The 20,004-nt window shown below is 35.4% G+C and overlaps 1 protein-coding gene across 1 annotated transcript in view; it reads right to left on the bottom strand.

Moving 5' to 3' along the window:
• TMTC2 (transmembrane O-mannosyltransferase targeting cadherins 2) overlaps positions 1-20,004 on the bottom strand; it is a 235,404-nt gene that overhangs the window by 68,841 nt on the left and 146,559 nt on the right. Inside the window, exons 4-7 of the mRNA XM_021528041.3 lie at positions 14,870-14,984; positions 5,928-6,013; positions 4,933-5,117; positions 3,256-3,334 (exon numbers count right to left, since the gene is read on the bottom strand). Of these exons, the coding sequence (XP_021383716.1) occupies positions 3,256-3,334; positions 4,933-5,117; positions 5,928-6,013; positions 14,870-14,984 (465 nt within the window). The remainder of the gene's footprint in view (positions 1-3,255; positions 3,335-4,932; positions 5,118-5,927; positions 6,014-14,869; positions 14,985-20,004) is intronic.

Below are 20,004 nucleotides of genomic sequence, written 5' to 3'. Positions count from 1 at the left end.
GCCGAGTTGTTGCACACCTGGCCAAATAAATCACAGCAACAGGAGACCAAAATCTTCCCTGCAACTTTTTCATAAGCACAAACTTAGAACATCTGATGCTGGTATTACAGCCCCTTCTTTTGTACCATGAAAAAAATGAAAAGTCAAATGGATGTCTGCTTCTTGAGCCCCAGTACTTCTTTTTCCCATTAAGAGGCAAGTTAGAGAGTGTTTTAAAGGATGACAGTCTGTCAGGCAGACTGACACACCAGAGGAATGAGTCACTGGGCCTGTCAGAGCAAAAGGCCAATAGAAGCAAGCACAGGAAAAGAAGTGTAACACAAACAGGGAAAGCAGGTGGTGTAAAGGCTTAGCACTGCTGGAGTGTTAATGCTACTGCACTCAGAGTACTGGAGTTCAAACCTGATTCCGTTTAAACAGTTCATCTTCTGTTTATTCTCTTACATCATACAGGAGGAAAAAAAACCTTTCAAAAATCTTCAATCACATGAATGAGTACTTATTAAAAATTAATGGAAGTAGTTTCCTTATATGACATGCCAATATGTAGCAATATGTGTGCCACTCAACCAAGCAAAGAGATTGCCAGAGACTGGGAATACAGTCATCACAGTAACAACCACAACAGATGATCATCAAACTGTGACTATTCTTGGATTTCGTGATAAGCTGTGAAGATTTTTTCCACGTTTAAGGAGATGGGGAAGACAACTTTCTTCTGCTACTTCCCCAGTTTCTCTTTCTCCCCCTTCCTCCCCAGCAATGAGCATACAGGGAGGGGGACAGCTCAGTCAGGTTTCTGCACTTGCAAGTGCACAAGACAGGACTGGCCTATTTCAGTTCCTCTAGTCTCCCTTTTAAAGGCAAGAAGTGGGCAGACAAGTTTATGTAATGCTGTTTATCAAAAAAGTGTTAGAGGGAACGTGTTTATAATTTTGTCTTGAACATCGAAACAGAAATAAACACTCCAGGCAGCCCTCTGTTACTCAGCGACACCAGATGAGCTGCAAAGCGGATGCACTCCTGACAATGGATGTGGTTGCCTTGTTCTCCTGTCACACACAAAGCAAAGAGATGACTGAAAAAAAATTATCTCACCCAAATCAAGCTACTAAGTCTACATCAGTCATCTCAGCTCTTTTTAGAGGAGAAGTATGCTTACATGGATTATGTGTATAATCGTAAACAGATATCTAAATCAGAAGGGCTTCATTACTCCTCAGAGGTACAGTTTTCTTTCCACACTATAGAGAAGCATAGCTACCTAGCTCTGTCTTGTCATCTCAGGTAGGAGAGACTAAATGCATCCATGTAGGCTAATGCAGACACATCCAGAACAGCTTTAAACAAATCAGTCTGAGTCCTGTTAATATAGCTATTCAAGTCACTACTCAACTTCATGTAGCCTCTTGGATTGCCTTTGCAGCATAACCTACAAGCAACACTTCAGCAACCAGTGTGAAGCAAGTTGTGTCTTCCCTGCAAAAGCTGCCACCACAAAAGCAATAAAAATACAAATATAAGCTATGTTAATGGTAAGTTGAAATTCTCAGAGCTCCACAAGAAGCTAAGATACACTCAGTTGACCATGTCTTTCTTGTTATGCCACCAGGACATCCATGAAGTGCTGGCAGCAGCTTAAAGGAAGCAGAAGCCAGAGTATGGCTAGGGAGAGAAGGGAGAAAGTACCGAAGGAGCCAAGCCTGGGCAAAGGACTGAGCTAGAATTTGTGTTTTGTGAGTTAAAAAATGCAAACCCCAGGAACAGAGTGAACTTGGACATTCCCGTGCTTACAAAAGAAATTGAGAAAGGCATCTTGAACCTAAAAAAGCAACCAAAAAAACAAAAAGGAAAAATCTGGAGAAAATTAGAGGTCATGGTAGTTTTAAAGTTAGCATCTATTCACTGGAAAAGAAAAAGGGTAGCACAAACCTGTTTTGCAATGGGACAAGGATTCCATGCTAGAAACAGCACCGGTTTACGTTTTCCAATTTGTATTCTGGGGAACACTTTTATCAGAATAATGAAAAATGTATCTACACGAAAGAAGGCAGTAAGATTTCAGAGCATTTGCTGAAGCACTGCAGTATTTCAGCAGTCACTATAGGACACCAATAGTAATCAGAGGTTTAATTCACACAGAGGTGACTGTTCATACCACCACCAAATTGATCAGCAAATGTTGATAAATAAAACTGATAAAACAATAATTTCACTAATACTGACAATGAACAAAAGTATAAGTAAAAATCAATTTGTGCCATTTATGGATTTTAGCCATTGGCACCAATCTGGTAAAGCTTAGTGCTCAGGGAGAAGTAACTCTCCATTAAGCAGTATGAACTGCTAAGAAAGTGTTTAGACTGACATTAAATACTTTTGTCACTGTGTCAAGAGAACTAATATAGCATTTATATTTTTAAAACATACAACATCAGTTACAACTACAATTTTACTTTTTTCTGTGCCCTGATACTAGTCAAAGATGCCTTTCCTGAATAATAGTCAACAACTGTATAAACGCAATTGGTATCCACCAATATAATCACTTGTATATGAGGCTTTGATAGGGGGAACCACACAAAACCCCATATGCTTCCTGGTGATCCTAATTGTTTACACAGATATTTTTAATTGCTCCACTTTGAACTACTTTAAAGTAAAGGTTCTTACGTTGTTTCCTATCCTAAACAAGAGAGTACTGGGCCAAACACTGAGGGTGCTTAGCAGAAGCACATTAGCTTTGAGAGAGGATTACACTTACAAGTATCTCTGGAACAACAAGAACCAGCGTTCTTTTTTTCAGATCTGAGTACTATAAGTAATAATGCATATTATCTTCTTTCTTTTATCTGTTTAATGTATCCCATATAATAATGTGATGAAGAATATGAATAACTGAAATTAAACAAGAAACATCTCACAGATAAATTTACAGGTTTTTGCAGTACTCAAAGGACTCATTTTGAAGGACAGATAGCTGGTCCTGGAAGAAAAATAAGAATTCTCTCATTGTAGGCATCTACACTGACACTCCTAAAGGCATCCAGTGTCTCATAGTCTCATCATTTATTGTACCTTATCCAGCATTGCAGCTTCTGGCATTTAAGCACTGAAGCTAGTTTGGCTTGTACTGAAAGTAACTATTTTTGGGTTTTATTAGCTCATTAATTTGAGCACCAGTTGCGCATATAAGGTCTTTTGTTCCACCCTAACCCCTCAAATATCATTCTGAAGCACTAACAATGCACTTACCCATCATGTTATATAGGCTCTGTGGTGCAAACTGCCGCGGCATTTTCTGTATTGCTTCTTTGTAAACCATAAGGGCCTCCTGCAAAAAAACACATAGGTGGGAAAACACCAACTTAAAAAGCATCCTTTCACATCTAAAGTAAAACCAAACTATCTTCCTTCCCCATATAAAAGGTGCAGGGATAGAGAAAACACATTGGCATCAAAAATGCCACAGAAAGTACAAAATTTCTCCTTTTTTTACCTGAATTTTACCAAATTCAGTGAAGCTTATAGACAAGAGATAAAGTTACTTCAAATATTGCAACTTTTTCCAGGTGAAAGTAACAAGGACAATATTTATACCTCTTAATGACTGATGAGTTTATAAACATAAAATTCAGTAGGCTGTGAAAGAATACGGAGTATTATTGATATGCAGACAAAGGACATTCTCATGATTAACTATGCTAAGTTACTTAAAAATAAAGAAATCATTGTCTACTGCCAAACAATAGCAAAGCATAATCCTCACAACTGAAGCCTGCTCCACAGAAAGGTTGAGATGCACTATGAAGTCAAGAAACCAAAAACTGGAATCCCTTTGCAAATATGATTGTGCCTTGTACCATTCATTCCCTACTTTGGATACTTGCTGGTCAGTCTGTTAGCTCTGCATCAAGCAGTCACAGCTTACAAAGCCTGCAATGAAAGCCAGGAAGAAATCTGAAGTTTTATATTCCTAAAAGCTCTTGTATCTTGCAGGTATTGAACTCCAACTCTACACTATATTGGCTGTGCAGACAACATGCTGCTGTTCTCTTCTCTGTATATATGCATTAGCTGTCTGTATTTTTAACCAATTAGTAACTCCAGCTGACAGAGCTGGATGCAGCAGACAGATGACAGGGAATCTGTCCAGCTTCTGCATGCCTGATCTTAAACAGCTGACACAACTGTCACGGTCAGGAGCACTTTACATGAATCAAAACCACTCACAACTCCTGTTCTGAAGTATTCCTGACAATGCAAAGACAGAATGAATTTCTTTCAAATACTGCTAAAGGTCAAACCTCTTGTGAATGTCCAGTTTCAGTTAAGCTCATCAGGGAAAATGGAGAGGAATCACAACAGTTACAGTTGCATGTGTAAATGAGATGGGACAGCTTAGGCGCAGTTTATTGTTACATGAAAAATATCCAACCCACTTTAGCACTGAGGTCGAGTTATCTGAAAATAACACACAGTGGGATGTTTTTAATCACTGAAGTTTTAAATTATTTCAACAGGGTGTTATTTTTAGAGACTTAAATGCAAGCATAATTGCACTTTTCCAGCCAAAGATGGACTTACTGTGTTTTGAATTATAATGCCTCTACACTTTAGGTCGACTGGCCTTTAATCAGGTTTAATCAAGCTTTATCCTCGCATACCAGCTACGGGTACAAAGCCAAAACCAATGAACTAACACATATCAGATGTGACCAATGTTCATGTTGACTCTGATGTGAGAACATCCACTACTAATTAATAGCATTTCACCAGTGGCTGTAGAGAACAAATATTCTCTGTAGAGAATGCTAATCTTGATCTGGTGAAATTCAATCAGTTCATGTATGTAATATATTTTGAAAGTCTGGGTGGAAGCAGTATGTGTTATTTGTATTAAATATATTATATACAAATCTGGAGTCTTACCTCATAGTGTCCTTGTTCATGAAAAAGTTTTCCTAAGTTATAAAGACAGCTGGTAACAGAGCTTTTGTGAGCATGAGGATCTTTCAGATTTTCATCAGGGATCTCTGAACACTTCACAAAAGTCCTCCTGGCTTCCTCTGTCTTCCCTTGGTTCATCAGGATGATACCAGTATTTAAATAGGCAGCTGTGAAGAGAGAAAAAATGCTCTATTTGAATGGAGTTCTATTATGCTTTATCTACTGTTTCAATTCTAACTAGTATTGAGTAGAGATCCTGTGGTTATCTAATTTGGTTTTTGAATAACACAGATCACTCATTGGTGTGAGTGTGAACATGTAACATATGTGAATATATAAAAGGTAGACGCTCAGAGACAAGGAAAGAAGAAGGTGACTATGAAGTAAGGGGGGAAGGAATCACTGGTTAGGCAGAATGTTCCATTTTGTTCCTCTTTTTAAGACTGTAGAAAGCATATAGCACCACTGTTTGAAGTGTTACAAAAAATATACATATACATAAGAATATATATACATATTAATACTGAAGTTACAAAAGTCTCAGCCATCTCAAATACCACCACTTAATTTTGAAACCTGTTACTGGCAACACCCAAATTATTATTCTCCATATTGGCCAGGCAAGAAAGAAAAAATAGTTGTATTATCCACTCACATAAATATCAGGGACTGGCTGTAAGAAACAGAAAACATTAGCCTGAACATTTGGGCAGTAGTATCTCTGACTCAACACTCCAGATCAGAAGCATTTTAAGTTCTAGTCATGCTGCTGAGTGTTAATATATCATCTGCTTCTTACTTGTACCACATAGTACAAGTTTACTAATAAACACTTGCTGTCAAGGGCACAATTTCACCTTTTGCTTTCTGACTTAAAAGCTTCTGAAAAAAAGGAAATTGTTACTAAAGAGTAGGACAAGTTTCTATGAAAACTATAGTCGATATAGAGTCGATATTTGTAGAGTCAAAATACTTACAAGCAAGTGTGGGTCTGCTACCAATTGCCAGTTTATAGTAATGCAATGCCTCTGAAAACCTGCTGTTTTCCTGAAGTAGTAATCCTCTGCATAAGGGGGAAAAAAGAAATTTAAAAAAAAAAGAGAAAGAAAAGAGTGAGTGAGGTGTGAGGTTACTACAATGAGTAATTTGAAAACAAATACTGAAAATAATACTTGGGTAACAAAGTAAAACATGCTTACTGGTATTTCAGAGATACAAGCACTAACAGTTTAATGTAAGAATTATTCCATGTATAAAGATGAATTCATAGATATCAGGTGCATCCATATGGCTTTAACAAAGCAGATATTAAACAGAACAGTTTTGGCTTTCCTGGAAACCAGGAGTTTCATTTACTCAGTTGAGAAAATCTTAGCCTGCAAGACTTTTCAAAGTGGATAGAATACGATGGAGGTATTTGTAAGTCAGTCATTCATGATTAGCCAGGCATCTTGTCTTGACCTGAAATAAGCAGATCTTTTTCAAATGCATGATACTGTTAAGCAGCCAGCCCTTCATGTGTTACATTAAGCAATTGTTGAGCAATTTCACTAGATTATTCACTGTACAGCTAAGCACCTGCAACAGTTCTGTTTCTTCCTGTATTTATTATACTCTGAACAAATTTACTAACTGAAGAAGTATTAAAAATTATACTGAATATTTCCCGTTCCATAATAGATAAGTCTTTAATTTAGCTTTTAAGATAAATATCCTTGTGAATTACGATTTATACCAGCTACCCACAAATTTCTGAGAAGTGATCTAGACACCATTGACATGAATGTACAATGTAGGCTTAAATGAAGGCCCAAAGCATTACAGTTTTCTGAAGTTTCAGAAGACTGAAAAAGAGCATATACAAATATATTAAAACCAGAATGATTTAAAAATCCTTAAAAATTAGTCATTTCGGAATGGAGACTCAGACCTCAGTATCCAGGGGTAAACATCTCTTCTTATATAACTCAAAATATCCATGAAAATAGAGCTCTTCCTCTAAGGTGGAAGTGGTACTGTATTTATTTGTAGTTTCCCTAATCTACAGCAATTTTCTTTTCTGCCTCTATGCTTTTATCTGCTGATAGCTTTTTGATCTGCAAAGAGCTTGGAATTCTTTTATCTCCAGTCTCAAATCAGAGATTTTATTTCCTTGTAACATCTCATGAAAACTTTTTTTAATTAAACCTCGAGGGATGAAAGGAGAAGGGCAATTAGCTTAAGTAGCCACCATCTATCTTGTTTGCTTCTTGTCATTGGGGTAGGATTTAACAGAAACGAGAAATATATCCTCTTTTTCTTCTATACTATCCTATCAGCATCACATGACCTCACTTTGAACCTGTTTCCCAATTAACTTCAGATAAGGTAGTAAATTTTTAATATTAACAGAACTTAAATTTAGTAGGTGCTTGCAGTAAACTAAGAAATGAGAGAATACATTCAGGCTATTTTTTGGCTTGGCACCAAGGCTTGTGACTACTGCCAAGTATCTTGCAAATGGCAAGAGGTATGATCATCAGGATAGAAATAACATTTTCTGAATTTTCTAGAAGCTGAATTTTGTCTACTGTAAAAATTTTTATACACTTACTTCAAGGAATATTAATTATGGTATTTGGATCCTGTTTGCTATTGATAGCAGGAGAATTAACAGAAAAAAAATGAGGTGCATGGTCTGACATTTAAGCTGTTTCTTAATTTTTTAAAAAGCAAAAACATTCTCACACACAATTTTGAAACAATTTATCTAAGAAATTCCATTCTTATTTTAACTCTGGAATAAATAATGTAACATATTGGGAGAAGTAATACAGTAAATAGTCAACTTAACCAAAACAAATTACTTTGGTAAGTGTACAACATTTGTGGTTTTGTGATTAAAATAACTTTTCTTTGCAATTATTACAAATTAATCTTTTATATTCACTACATGTTCTAATATTGACACATTTGATTTATTACTTGAGACTTTAGGTGTTTGTTTTTTTTTAAACGTCTCTTCCAAAACACGTTTTTCTTTGAAAACCTGTTCCATTATCTGTGAGTCTGTCAGTGTTTGTCTCTCTCTCTCTCTCTCCCCCTCTCTTTCTCATATATATAACCCAAGCAGTTCAGATGAAGGACTGAGTACTGAATTCCACCTAATAACTAGTGTTTCATTTGTATTTGTTATGAGTTTGGGAGAAGAGAAGAATATAATCTTACCAAGGCATGAAACTGCCTCCTCTCCTCGTGAAATTGGTGACTGATCACTAGTTTTCACTGCAGCTTCAGGCAGTACAAACATTACTAGATTTAGACATGTCCAGTTCTAGTTTGAGGTTCAACCAAGTCAGGAAAAAGCTGACTTCTCAAGATGCAACGTAAGAACATCCCTGAGCTGGAGTTCACACCTTGCAGACACTGCAGATTCCAGTATCTCACCCGCCCCATGGCCAGGGCACTTGGCTGTATAACAAGTGTCCACTATAGCCAGGAGCAGATCTGCTCTTGACATGCCTTTCGCTTCTTTGCTTGAATGCAAAATGATAGCTCCCCCTTGGAGATTTTTGGCAAAAGGAAGAAGGAGCAGAAAGACCACAAAGGCATCAATACAGTGAGAAGCATTGGACATAAGCCAGAGGTGGAGCAGACCAACTGGCACATGTTGAGTATGTACCTAACTTTTGTGGTTACAAAGACATAAAACCTTCCTTTTTTCTTACTCAAGGATGAACAAAGGAAAGGACATCCTTGAAGTAAAGGATGCTTGATACAAAAGAGTAAGTTCCAGTGATAAACTTGAATGAAGACTTTAAAGTCTTTCTGGCTCTTTTAACTTTCTACATTTATTAAAAATGCCAAACTAACTAAATAAAAACCACCTAACATAACCACCACTTTGCCTAACCACCAAAATGCCCACACAAAATTCCACAACACATGAACATTTGCTTTGAGTTGATAATTCCAAAATTTTTTATTCTCTCCAGGTCACCTTCCCAGTTGTAAGACAGACAAGTGAAGACGTTAAATGATATATACAACTTCTGTGCAAAGCCAGTTTACTGACAGAACTGGGAAAATGTGGCTTCTGTTGTTTGTTGTTAGTAAGACAAGTACCATGAAAGAATAAATGAACATGGGGAAGATGACCTTCACTGTGTGGGTGACCACACACTAGAACAGATTGTCCAGAGAGGTTGTGGAGTCTCCCTCACTGGAGATATTTAGAAATCACATAGATATAATCCTGTGCCATGTGCTCTCCCTTCCAATATTATACATTCTTTGATTCTGTGAAATACAGATAGATAAATACATAAAGACAAAAGTATTTGGAAAAGAAAAAGCTACTTCAACCCTAAGATACAAAGTGGAGAGTTATAAACTGTCCATTAATTAATTCAGGATTTATTAGGAGACAAGTTCTAAATATACTAAGTAAGAAGATTCTGGAACTTCATAACAGGGGTTTTTTGCCTGCATTATTTCCAGCAACTTTTACATGCGGTGTTAATAATTTATGAAACGGAGGATATGTGCTGACTGTTTGCAGGAGTAGCAGACTTCTCCCAGTGACTTAGGAAGTGGCTCAGAATCCTGTTTCTTAAATAGGAAGAAAAATTTTAAAAAATGAGAAGCAAGTTCTTACTATCTGGAAATGAAGCACATAATTTCTGCAGATGGAATTGCTTATTTAGTTCATGCAGGAAAACACCTTCCCCACAAATAATTTGTTTGTAACCATCCTGAATTCTTTAGCTGCCAACTTTTACCTATCTTGCTTCACCAACAATGAAAAATCTTCCTGTCTTCCTCTTCTGCTTTGGTTTTGACTGAAAGCCACTAAATATTAATGGCACAAAAATGTTTTCAGAGACCAGAAGACAGTCACAGAATATAAATAAGCAGTAGCTGGCCTATGGTCTTTCTCAAGTTTCAAAATAAGTTCTTCCTGTTGATAGTCCTATTCTAGTCAGCTGGTCTGCTTACAAAGCAAACTCCTCCGTCACCAAAACTGGCATAAACTGGCCAAGTACGATACACAGGAACTGCAAGTGTTAAATTAAATGTGTGTTAGTGAAATATTTATAACATTTTCAACCCAGCTTCAACAACATCAAAACAGCTTAATCAATTTTGTTTACTGGTTTATAACAACTAATACAGGGCCTGTTAGCTATCACTTTGCCATGACTGCGGCTCTTCCATGCCTCAAGCTACATTCATTGCATTGATTTCAGGTGGGACTATCTACAAAAGACTGTATCTATCTAAATGCTGCACCAGCAAACAAAGAAAGGAATGGAAGAAAATCCTCTGTTATTTCCTACATAGATGTATCTCCAGTCATACAGCAAGAACGGACCTGCTTTGCTTTAGGCAACTCTTTCACTGTCATTTGCAAGACTAGTGGGTAGAAAGGTAGGTATGGATGCTACCACAAAACATACTTTTTAAATCAATAAGAACTCAAACATACAGAGAACAACAATTTCCTTTGCAGAAATCACTAAGTAATCTATAACTCCAGTAGTAAAAAAAACCCAAAAAACAAAACGAAACAATTACCTCCAAAACAACTTTAATATTTCAGACAGTAAAGCAAAACTGTTATGTTCTCCCAGATCTGGGAAAGTGCTTCCCCAAATTGATCAGAAAATATAGTCCCATTGTGTTTCTGTTACTGGTACAGTTTCGTTGGGAATACTACCCTTTCAGGACCACATCAACTTGCACAATCCCTTTTACCTTGACAGAGGAAGGGCAGCTATGAGGATTAGGAATAGCACTGCTCCTGCCTTTATCACTCCTCTGGACAATGGCCCTGCTGTGCTGTGTTTGCAGTCTTCAAACCAGATGCCTATTCCCTCTCATGCATCCCAACAGTCAATATAGACAGAGAGCTGGACAGAACTTCCTATGAGAGGGGTCTTTTTTGAAACTGAATGGCAGACACAAATCATTATTTTCCTAATTTTATAAAATGGTGGAATTTTATGTAATTTCTGTAAGTGCCCACTTACAGATTTCAAATATTGAGACACGTAATTGAATAGCTAGGTCACTGAATGCCCTTCACCTCTCAGTATAACTTTGAAAACTATCTGTACTTCATATAGGCCCTACAAAGTGTCCCAGAGTAGAGTTTTGCACAGCAGGAAACCACCAGTCACCTAAGTGACCTTTGGTGCTACCTTAAGAGCCACTCTGACAACAAAGAAAGATTTTATCAACACTTCTTTGGTTACAGCAAGACACAGATTTTAGCTGCTGTCTGTGACAGAGGAAGAACTACCTGGCAAAACAGAGATTAATTCTGGTTTGCAACAAGTTTGCATTCATAATGAGAGAAACAATAATCAAGCACTTAGACAACAGATGACACATCCTCTTTGCTTTTTAACTCAACATCCTGAATGATAAAAACTTCTGGGCTATCAAGGAAGAGGGACCATAACCTTGACCTGTTTCCTACTAGGTGGTTGCTGCAGGAACTTTGGGAAAAGTTAAACTACAGTTCAGCACAGGTTTGTATGACAGCCTGCTTTTAGGCTGATAAGGAGTTTTTTATGCCAGCACCCTTAAAAGGCAGGGAACACATTTTCCAATATATAAAGCCTAACGACAACAGACAAGGAAGAATTTTGCTTATATTGATTTTTACTTAAGGATGCAGAATAAAACTTTGCTTGTAAAATACTGCAATCCTAAACTTTCTAGGATAGGTATTCTGCAATAGTGGCTGAAATTTCTAACAGAAACATTAAAAAATTCCACATTTATTGATATAATACCCTAAGTTTTCCAATGCAAAGTTTATGGAAATTCATAATCCAATCTTATTCAAATAAATTAAATTATTTGAATTATGAACTTATACACACAGTCCTGTACCAGTACAGGCAAAATGAGACACTTCAGGAGAGAAGCAAGGGAATAGCTGATTGTTAGAAATTCATCTTTTATAGGGTGCTATATACTCCAAAATTACAACATTTCAAGTAACCAGTATAATTTTAAAGAAACATTCAATATCTATTGCAGATTGAGAACATCCTTATAACCACATGAGAAACTCAAGGTAACAGATTACTAATAGGGATGACAAAAGAATACTCAAAGCACAGCCAGGCCTAAACACAAGTGAAATAATATATGCAAAACTCTCTTTTAACTGATAAATAGTTTTACTTTAGACACTAGTTACAAGAAACTTGAAACAATACAAAGAAACCCACAAGCTTTAGGTAACCATCTTAAGGTAACAAAGACTGAAAAGCCAAAGCAAACTAAAATAGTTTGTATTGTTTGTATCTACTGAATATTGCTTTGTTTGCAAGAATAAACTATCATTTATCTACTGCTCTGTCCTTGGTACTTCACAGTATTAAAATATATTATTTTCCCAATTAAAAAAAAGCAGAGAAAGGTAGGTAATTTTATGCTGATTTACTACCCTATGAAATTGAGTGGAAATAAGCAGAGCTACATAGCTTTGAGAACACAAGTATAAGATGTTCATAATCAGGCAAACCTTCAAATGTATATTATGTAGTTATGTATTAATGCATTTTAAATTTTTTTTTTAAATGGCAAAAGCAGCTGTAACTCAGAGCCATAAGGTATAAATCAAGAAACAAAAATACAACATTGAATTCAGCTATTCATGTAGTCTGCTAAATTCTTTGGATGTTAATGTGTTAGCAGTCAATTTCTAAGCTAACCTCACATTTCAATGTATTGAAAAAGAAGTAAAGTGATCAAGAGCTTCTGCTTATGTAGTTTCTCTCTCTGATTGTTATCCATTAAAATTGTGAGTTAAACCTTAATAATTTGTTCCTCAGCAGAGAGCACTTGGATTTGTTACTGCTATGAGTGAACACTGAGCAGCACATGCCAATTAATTTGCATCAAATACTGATGCATAGGTGCTTAGAAACAATAATGAACATGTGAAATACATACAGTGCTTCTAAATAACTGTAAAGACACTTTTTTCCTGGAGTTCTTTGGAATGATTTTTGCAGTTTCAAAGGCACATACTGAAAACCAGAAACAGCAAAACTGACTGGCCTCTTGTAAGTACATATAAGACACATTTTCCATTACAGAGGATTCTTGTAAAAGGCTCCCACAGAACTACATGCCAAGGATGGGTTTAACTTGCAAAGGAGCTCTTGAGGGTTTGTGCTTAACAGAATTGATTCATTTGTGTACTATCAAAGGACACTTCATTTACAATCTATTCTTCATGCTGGATATTGAAGCATCCAACACTGACAAAGCCTACAAGAAGAAAAAAATTATGCAAGCTTTTTCAACTACTGTTGAATAACTGAAGGTTTTGTTATGCTTGTTTTTAAAATAAGGGTTTCTATTGTATTCAACATAGTAGTAGAAAGGCTAAGAATTAAACTCCACTTCTTATGCCCTACATATTCCAACCAGCATTTTAGTTAAAATACTTCCACAAAAATTCAGAAGAATTTCAAAATCTTCTCTGTTCAAAAATAGAGATGCAGGTTTATAGATATATATTTTGTGTATCAATGGAAAACTGGAAGACTAACAATTTATTCTCAGAACAGTGAAAAGACTGATTTCTTTTATGTCCCTGTCTTTATCATCCAGCCCCCTTTCCTCTTCTTACCCTGGTATTAACTTCAGCTCCTCTCTGCAACACAGTAAGAGAAAAAAGTACTGTACAGGCATACAAAAACTTTAATAGTTATAATTTTCATCTTCAAAATGAATAGCATATAGGAAATATACATGTCTTGATCTTGTAATTTTATTTCCTACAATCTTCTGCTGTGTTCTGAAGTTAATGGTCAACTTATTTTTTAAAAAAGGAAAAAAATAAAAAAAATACTACAAATATAAACTTCATTTTCACATATTATAAGCATTCATTTTAAACTGGACTTACAGGCAGAACATTATTTTTTGAATGATTGATTTATTTGAAGAGGCTTACTATTTGAATGCAGTTTTTGCACATTTTGTCTGTCTTGCAGACATGCTTTTCTGCTGCATGCAGGATATTCTTTTCCAACGGCTACCTATGGAATGGCATCACCTGGGTTCTGTCCTGCACACACATCACAAAACAAGAGCATATGGCTGGTGGAGGTGACCAGCCTGTTGTGCAGCAGAGCCCCGTTCCGAGGGCCTGTGCAGGCTGGGTCAGGGCAGGAGGGGGAGGAGGGGCAGCAGGACAAGCAGTGCTGAGCAGGGACAGCCAGGGAATGGGTCCCTCCCCATGGGACACACGGCACCATCCCACCTCTGTGCAAACCTTGGCACCGCGCTTGCTTCTGTCTTCATGGTTTGGTACATTAATGAGATGGGAAATCTTTTCCCTGGATGAGTAATTACTTTGATGTTCATGTTATTTATCCTCTTACTCACCTACAACAGGGTTCAAGTAATTAAACTTTATGTAACCTATGCTGCTCTGAAGTCAGTCACTGGAGGAAAGTAATTTACTGTTTTAACATTTCAGACCTCTGGAGCTAAGGGTATTGGTCTATGCTTAGAAGTGCTTACACCCACTCAGCTCACCAAGTGCTACTCAGACTTAAAAAAGAAGTTTAAATAACACTTCACAATTTGAGTCTCAAACAGATGGAGTGCTACAGCTCACAACTCATATATTGGTACTTTGTTTAGTGTAGGAGGTTTTTTTCTTCTTTTGAAGCAAACAGATTTGTAAGTTTACCTTTGTAAGCCTACCCATCACATGAATATACGATAATGCTGACCAAGAAAAAAAATACTGTCCATCCCATAGTTTAAGGAGCACAATTAATGAAATGACAATTACAAAGCAACAAAAAATATCACCTCCGTTTCCAGCAAGTAAATCAGTAGGTCTCTTCACAACAGGTTTCAAAGACAATTCAACCCCAGGAAAGCTACACATACTTACAAATTATAAAGCATATCAGCCATGTTGCTGCGGTAGTACAAGGCATTTCTATAGGCGCTTTCAGCTTCAGAAATCTTGCTCTGGCTCTTGAGAACATTTCCAAGGTTACCCCATGCTGTCAAAAGGAGAAAACAGTATTCATAAAGAGCTACAATCCAATTACACATGACAGAGTATGCAAGTATCAGGAAGTTTCTTAGGGAGACAAACCCCATAAAGGAACTATTTTTATTGAACAGGAGGTGAGGTTGGTTATTTTTTTCCCCCAGCTCTCTGGTTCTCTGCATCTTACTGTGAGACTCACATTTCATAGAGGTGATTTACATGCACTCTGAAAGCATATAGCTTTCAGTTGGGAAAAGGAAGTTTTTTACAAAAATATGTCTCTAGAAATTTCTGTAACCAAGGGAAAAGACCATTTTATTTCATACCACCTATAAATAAAAATATTCAGGGTCAAATGTGGAACTGAGGCATCTTTCTAGTTTTATCTTTTTTTTTAAAAGCCTATTGACTCTAAACAGCAAGAAATTTTTCCAGAGTAGACGTGGTCCTCACTTAAGTATTAAAATTTGACATATGACACAGGAATTGAAAAAACAGTTAGGTAAGTAACTAGGATTTAAAAAATGCCATATAGATATAAACATACTACAAAGATCACTAAAATGCATTTTTTTCTACTAGAAAAACATTTGGTCCCTTTCCATACAATTTATTATGCTACACAATGTGCTTTTATAGCCCATCTATAAAGGACTTCAGGTAAAAAAATATTTAAAGCTCCACATGTGTTCGATTTGCAGTTTTGTTGAGTGGCACAAAAGCTACTTAAAAAGGAATTGGAACTAACATTTTATGAAAACACAACCTATGCTACTCAGAATTTAGGAAGCCAATTTAAATGGCATTACAATTACAGCATGTGTGAACATGAGAAAAGAACATTATGGTTATAAATGAATGCAAAGTTGTTTCATAAAAAAGCTCTATTTTCACACTTTTTTAAATTAAAGAAATCAATGGAAAGATGATGTGCTTCCTTTCCACCAAACACAACATATCAGAATATTCTCCCCTCCCAAGATGCACTTAAACATCAGTTTAAGTAGCAACTAACTCAGATAATTCAGTTAAGCCCTTTTCTTTTTTCAAGAATTTCCATCAGTTCTGACTAATACAAAATTTCAATGTAGTTTTAATGTAACTTTGCTATGTAGGTTGATAATTGACTTAGGCATTTTTTCCTCAGAAATTGCATTACTTTCAAGCTGCTGTTTGTTGCAGAATCATCCTACCACAGGGATGGAAAAAACAGCAAACACAGAGCAGAATAAACTAGTCATTGCTGGGAAAAAATAAAAATTGATTTAGAATTCATAAAAACCATGTTATTCAACTGAGAACTACATATACTATTAATCAAAGAAATAAACCATATGCAACATTTCCATAAGAAAGTAAACTATCTCTTCTGTGAGTCATTTTGTTTTAACCTAGTGTTTAATGAGAAATAATTTATCAATACTTATTTATCAAAAAAATTAAGAAAAGTCACAAAATTTTCCATCATTTTGAAATACAGTTGCAAAAACTATTCTCAGGTTCACTCAGTTTTACACTTGGTTAGCAAATGTGCAGAATTCTGAAATTTCCCCATTACTGCTACTCTTCCTTTTTACACAGAGAAAACTGTTTGGAAGTACCAATGTAAGTGACTAGCCAGTCTGTAGGCATTAACCCTTGAAAGAAAAGCATAGAGTTATAAATTATTTTTTTAAATTAATTTGTGAAGATACAACCTTATTTTGCTTCTGCAGTAAATGAGCATCCAGTTTCCTATAATTGCATGTTCCATATAATCTATAGGGACTTTTGTTTTCACTCTAATCTCCCATAACAGAGCATTACACCAAATGACCATATGATCTATTGATAACAATTTCCTGCCACATAGTTTTTCACTCCCAACCATTCTGAAGCTCAGTAAGTACAAGTATGCATAAAAGGATGATTCAGTTCATCTTTTCCTCTGTTAGACTGGAAAGACACAACACTGGTCAGTGTAATTGCTGCTCCTCCACAATTTATTTCATGCCACAGGCTCTAATAGTTATCTGAGTTAACATACTTTTTAAGACAATATTTTAATTTACATTTTGCAATATAATCTGCATAATTTTAAAAATATAAATCAATAATTAATCTACATTATTTAATTTTAAATTTATACCATTTAGACTTTTGTCTAAACTTGTAAAACTGTGAATGATTGACCTTATGTGATGCACTAGAAGAAGTGACAATAGCAGAAAACAGCAAACAAAATATGGTAATCTGACAATTTATCATTAATGGAAACATGGAAACCAAGGTCTTTTCACTTAACCAAACGATATAAATTTCATAAAAATATTCACATCTATTTAAATACAGAACTAGTTAGAAGAATGATCTAGCTCTGGTTGGTGATGAAGCTGCATAGAACATGTGCAGAGATGATACTCATACACCCTAGAAATTATCAACAGCTATTATCTCCAGCAACCATGTCCTTTTGGGTTTTGGTATATGAGTGAGAGTAAAAGAGGATGGTGTACATACATGGAGAAAAGGCTACATGAGCTACCCAAAGAACTTCACTTCTGCTTTGTCTTAAGAAATGCAACTAACCTTCAGGAAAAAAAAAAACAACTTCCGTATCGTAAACAAAACTTTTTCTTCAAAACTGTAATAGCACTGGCTCTACTACAGGTACATTCACAAACAGAAGCAAGGTTATGGTTATACCTAATCCACATCCCTGTTAAATGTCCAACCTATGACTCCAACTTAATTCTAGCACTCAACTATTTTCCATCTGTACATAGTAAGAAAAGAAAAATAAATATTCTTAAAAAGAAACTAGGTCAGTAATCCTAGAATTTAGAATGTATGTCTATTCCAATTATTCTTTACAAATATTTTTCATGGAATATATATAATAGCTAAATTACAAAAGGAAACATTTAACATTCAGAAGATACTAAAGTGTACATATATATGCACATTTTAATCTTTAATTCAAAATTCAAATTTACTCATACTGAAGACCCTATTCAGCACAAGAGAAAAAGGAAGCTGTGAATGAAACAGCTTTGCAATATTTATTTTTTGTCTGCTGCTTAATTCCCTGTCTATAAACAATGAGACCAAAACAGATCCAGGTCTTTAAGAAATAATATTCCTTCATAGCATGGGAACAAATGTAACATTCACATTTCACCTACAAAGCAGTCAGTCCATTCAAATTTTACTTAATTGCATAATTTTCCATAGATGATACTCAATAGTAATGGGCATATCAAAAATTAAATCCATTTCATCACCTTTATCATTAGTCAATTATAAACTGAAGACTCTCCTAATGCTTGAGAAGTCCTATGTTAGCTACATGTCCATGCAGAAAAATGAAACTTTTTAAAGGTCTTTGTTCTTCTGGTTGTTGTTTGGGATTTAAAAAAATAAACAGCAGAAGAAACTATGCAGCACTAAGTAGGAAAAGAAATAGTTGTTTAAGTGTTATAATTCTGGTCATATCAAACTAGACCTCTATGCAACTTTAAAGACTGTGTTTACACCACCTTGCAATGAAAGCAGGTCAAGTTCTCAGGCATTCAATTTCTTTCAAAATGAAAATGAATATAACAAATGTTAGTTTCACGTTTAACATGCTTAACTTCCCAACTATCTCAGTGAAACTGATGATTAAGATTTAAGAAAGCTGAAAAATACCAGGATGTTATCTTAAACCTTCTCTAACCACTTTCATTCTGAAAGAGTGCAAGAAAAACAATGACAAAACAAGAACAACATTGTCTACTCTAATCTGTCTGAATTTAAGAAGCACATTTTCTAAAGAAAACTAGTAAACTTTCAGCTTGCAACTGAACTATGAAAACAAGTGAGAAATGGAAATGAATGTCTACAGATATCTTTATTTAAATAAAACATTCCCTTTCTACTGAATCAAAGATCATGCTATGTTATTCAGTGAAATGAAGATAATAAAGCAACGAAATATCACAAAGGAGCAGTCAGATGTGTTAAAAGAATGTATGTTGATTTCTTGACTAAGAAGTTTGCTTTTAATGAAAAAAAAATTAACATCGCAAATCATTAACAAAGATAACTCAAAGTCTTAAATTCTGATTACTACCTGACACCCCTATATAATCCATGAAAAATTAGGTAATAATGAAATCTATTTGAAAACTGCCATTCTGTTAATGTATCTGTTGTCCAAACACTTCTGCTGAAACATGGAAAGGAAATAATCCAACTAGAATTGCCTATTAAATCACTCAAGTATATCCTGGTAAACATTTACAAATAACATAGCAAAAAAAAAAAAGGGAAATGCTGCCTATTCTTGTACGTTAGGAAAACATACTTGAAAAGTAATGAAAAAATGCAAGACTTAAAAAAAATTAATATGTGACATTCATTATTCACATGAAATTGCTGAGGTTTGGTAATACTGTTCTCAACATATACTATCAGATTTATTCACACAAGTTAATCCACAAATTGATGAATGCATTAAGGAGCATGAACTAGATTATTATTTGAGTAAAACAAACTACTTGAACAAAGACTGAAGTACTTAGGGAACAGCTCAGTAATTTGTAATCAACTTGTCAGCAGTTCTAAACTAGAACCTTTAGCTCACAGAAAATGCACATCAAGCCAAGAAAACCTCTACGCAGCTTTACAGATATTTGTGTCTTATTTATTATTATTTAGCTTGTGAAATTAGAAACAGCAGTTCAAGTTTGTATTCCCTCTGTTTAAAGTCCTTCCACATTTCTTCTGACTTGTTTATGAAAAAGAAGTGAATGCATGACAATAAGAATCTCAGTTTTTTTCTTCAATAGTGTTTAAGGATGAAGTAATGCTGTTCTCGAAAGAAAAGCCTTCACTTTTTTCTTCAAAGGGTAAACAGCTTCACCAACGCAGAAATGACAGGTTTCCCCAAGAAAACCTCTGAAAGTTCAACTGCACACTCATTAAAACATAATGAAAAGAGTTCAACATCTAAAACAGTTTTTCTACAATACAGAGCCACTACCACTCACAAAGACAGCAAGAAGATC

This window comes from Lonchura striata, chromosome 5 (genome assembly GCF_046129695.1).
Source record: "Lonchura striata isolate bLonStr1 chromosome 5, bLonStr1.mat, whole genome shotgun sequence".
In the NCBI taxonomy this organism is placed as follows: Eukaryota; Metazoa; Chordata; class Aves; order Passeriformes; family Estrildidae; genus Lonchura; species Lonchura striata.
Note: the sequence above shows the minus strand (reverse complement) of the source record. Positions and strands in the feature narration are given on the sequence as shown.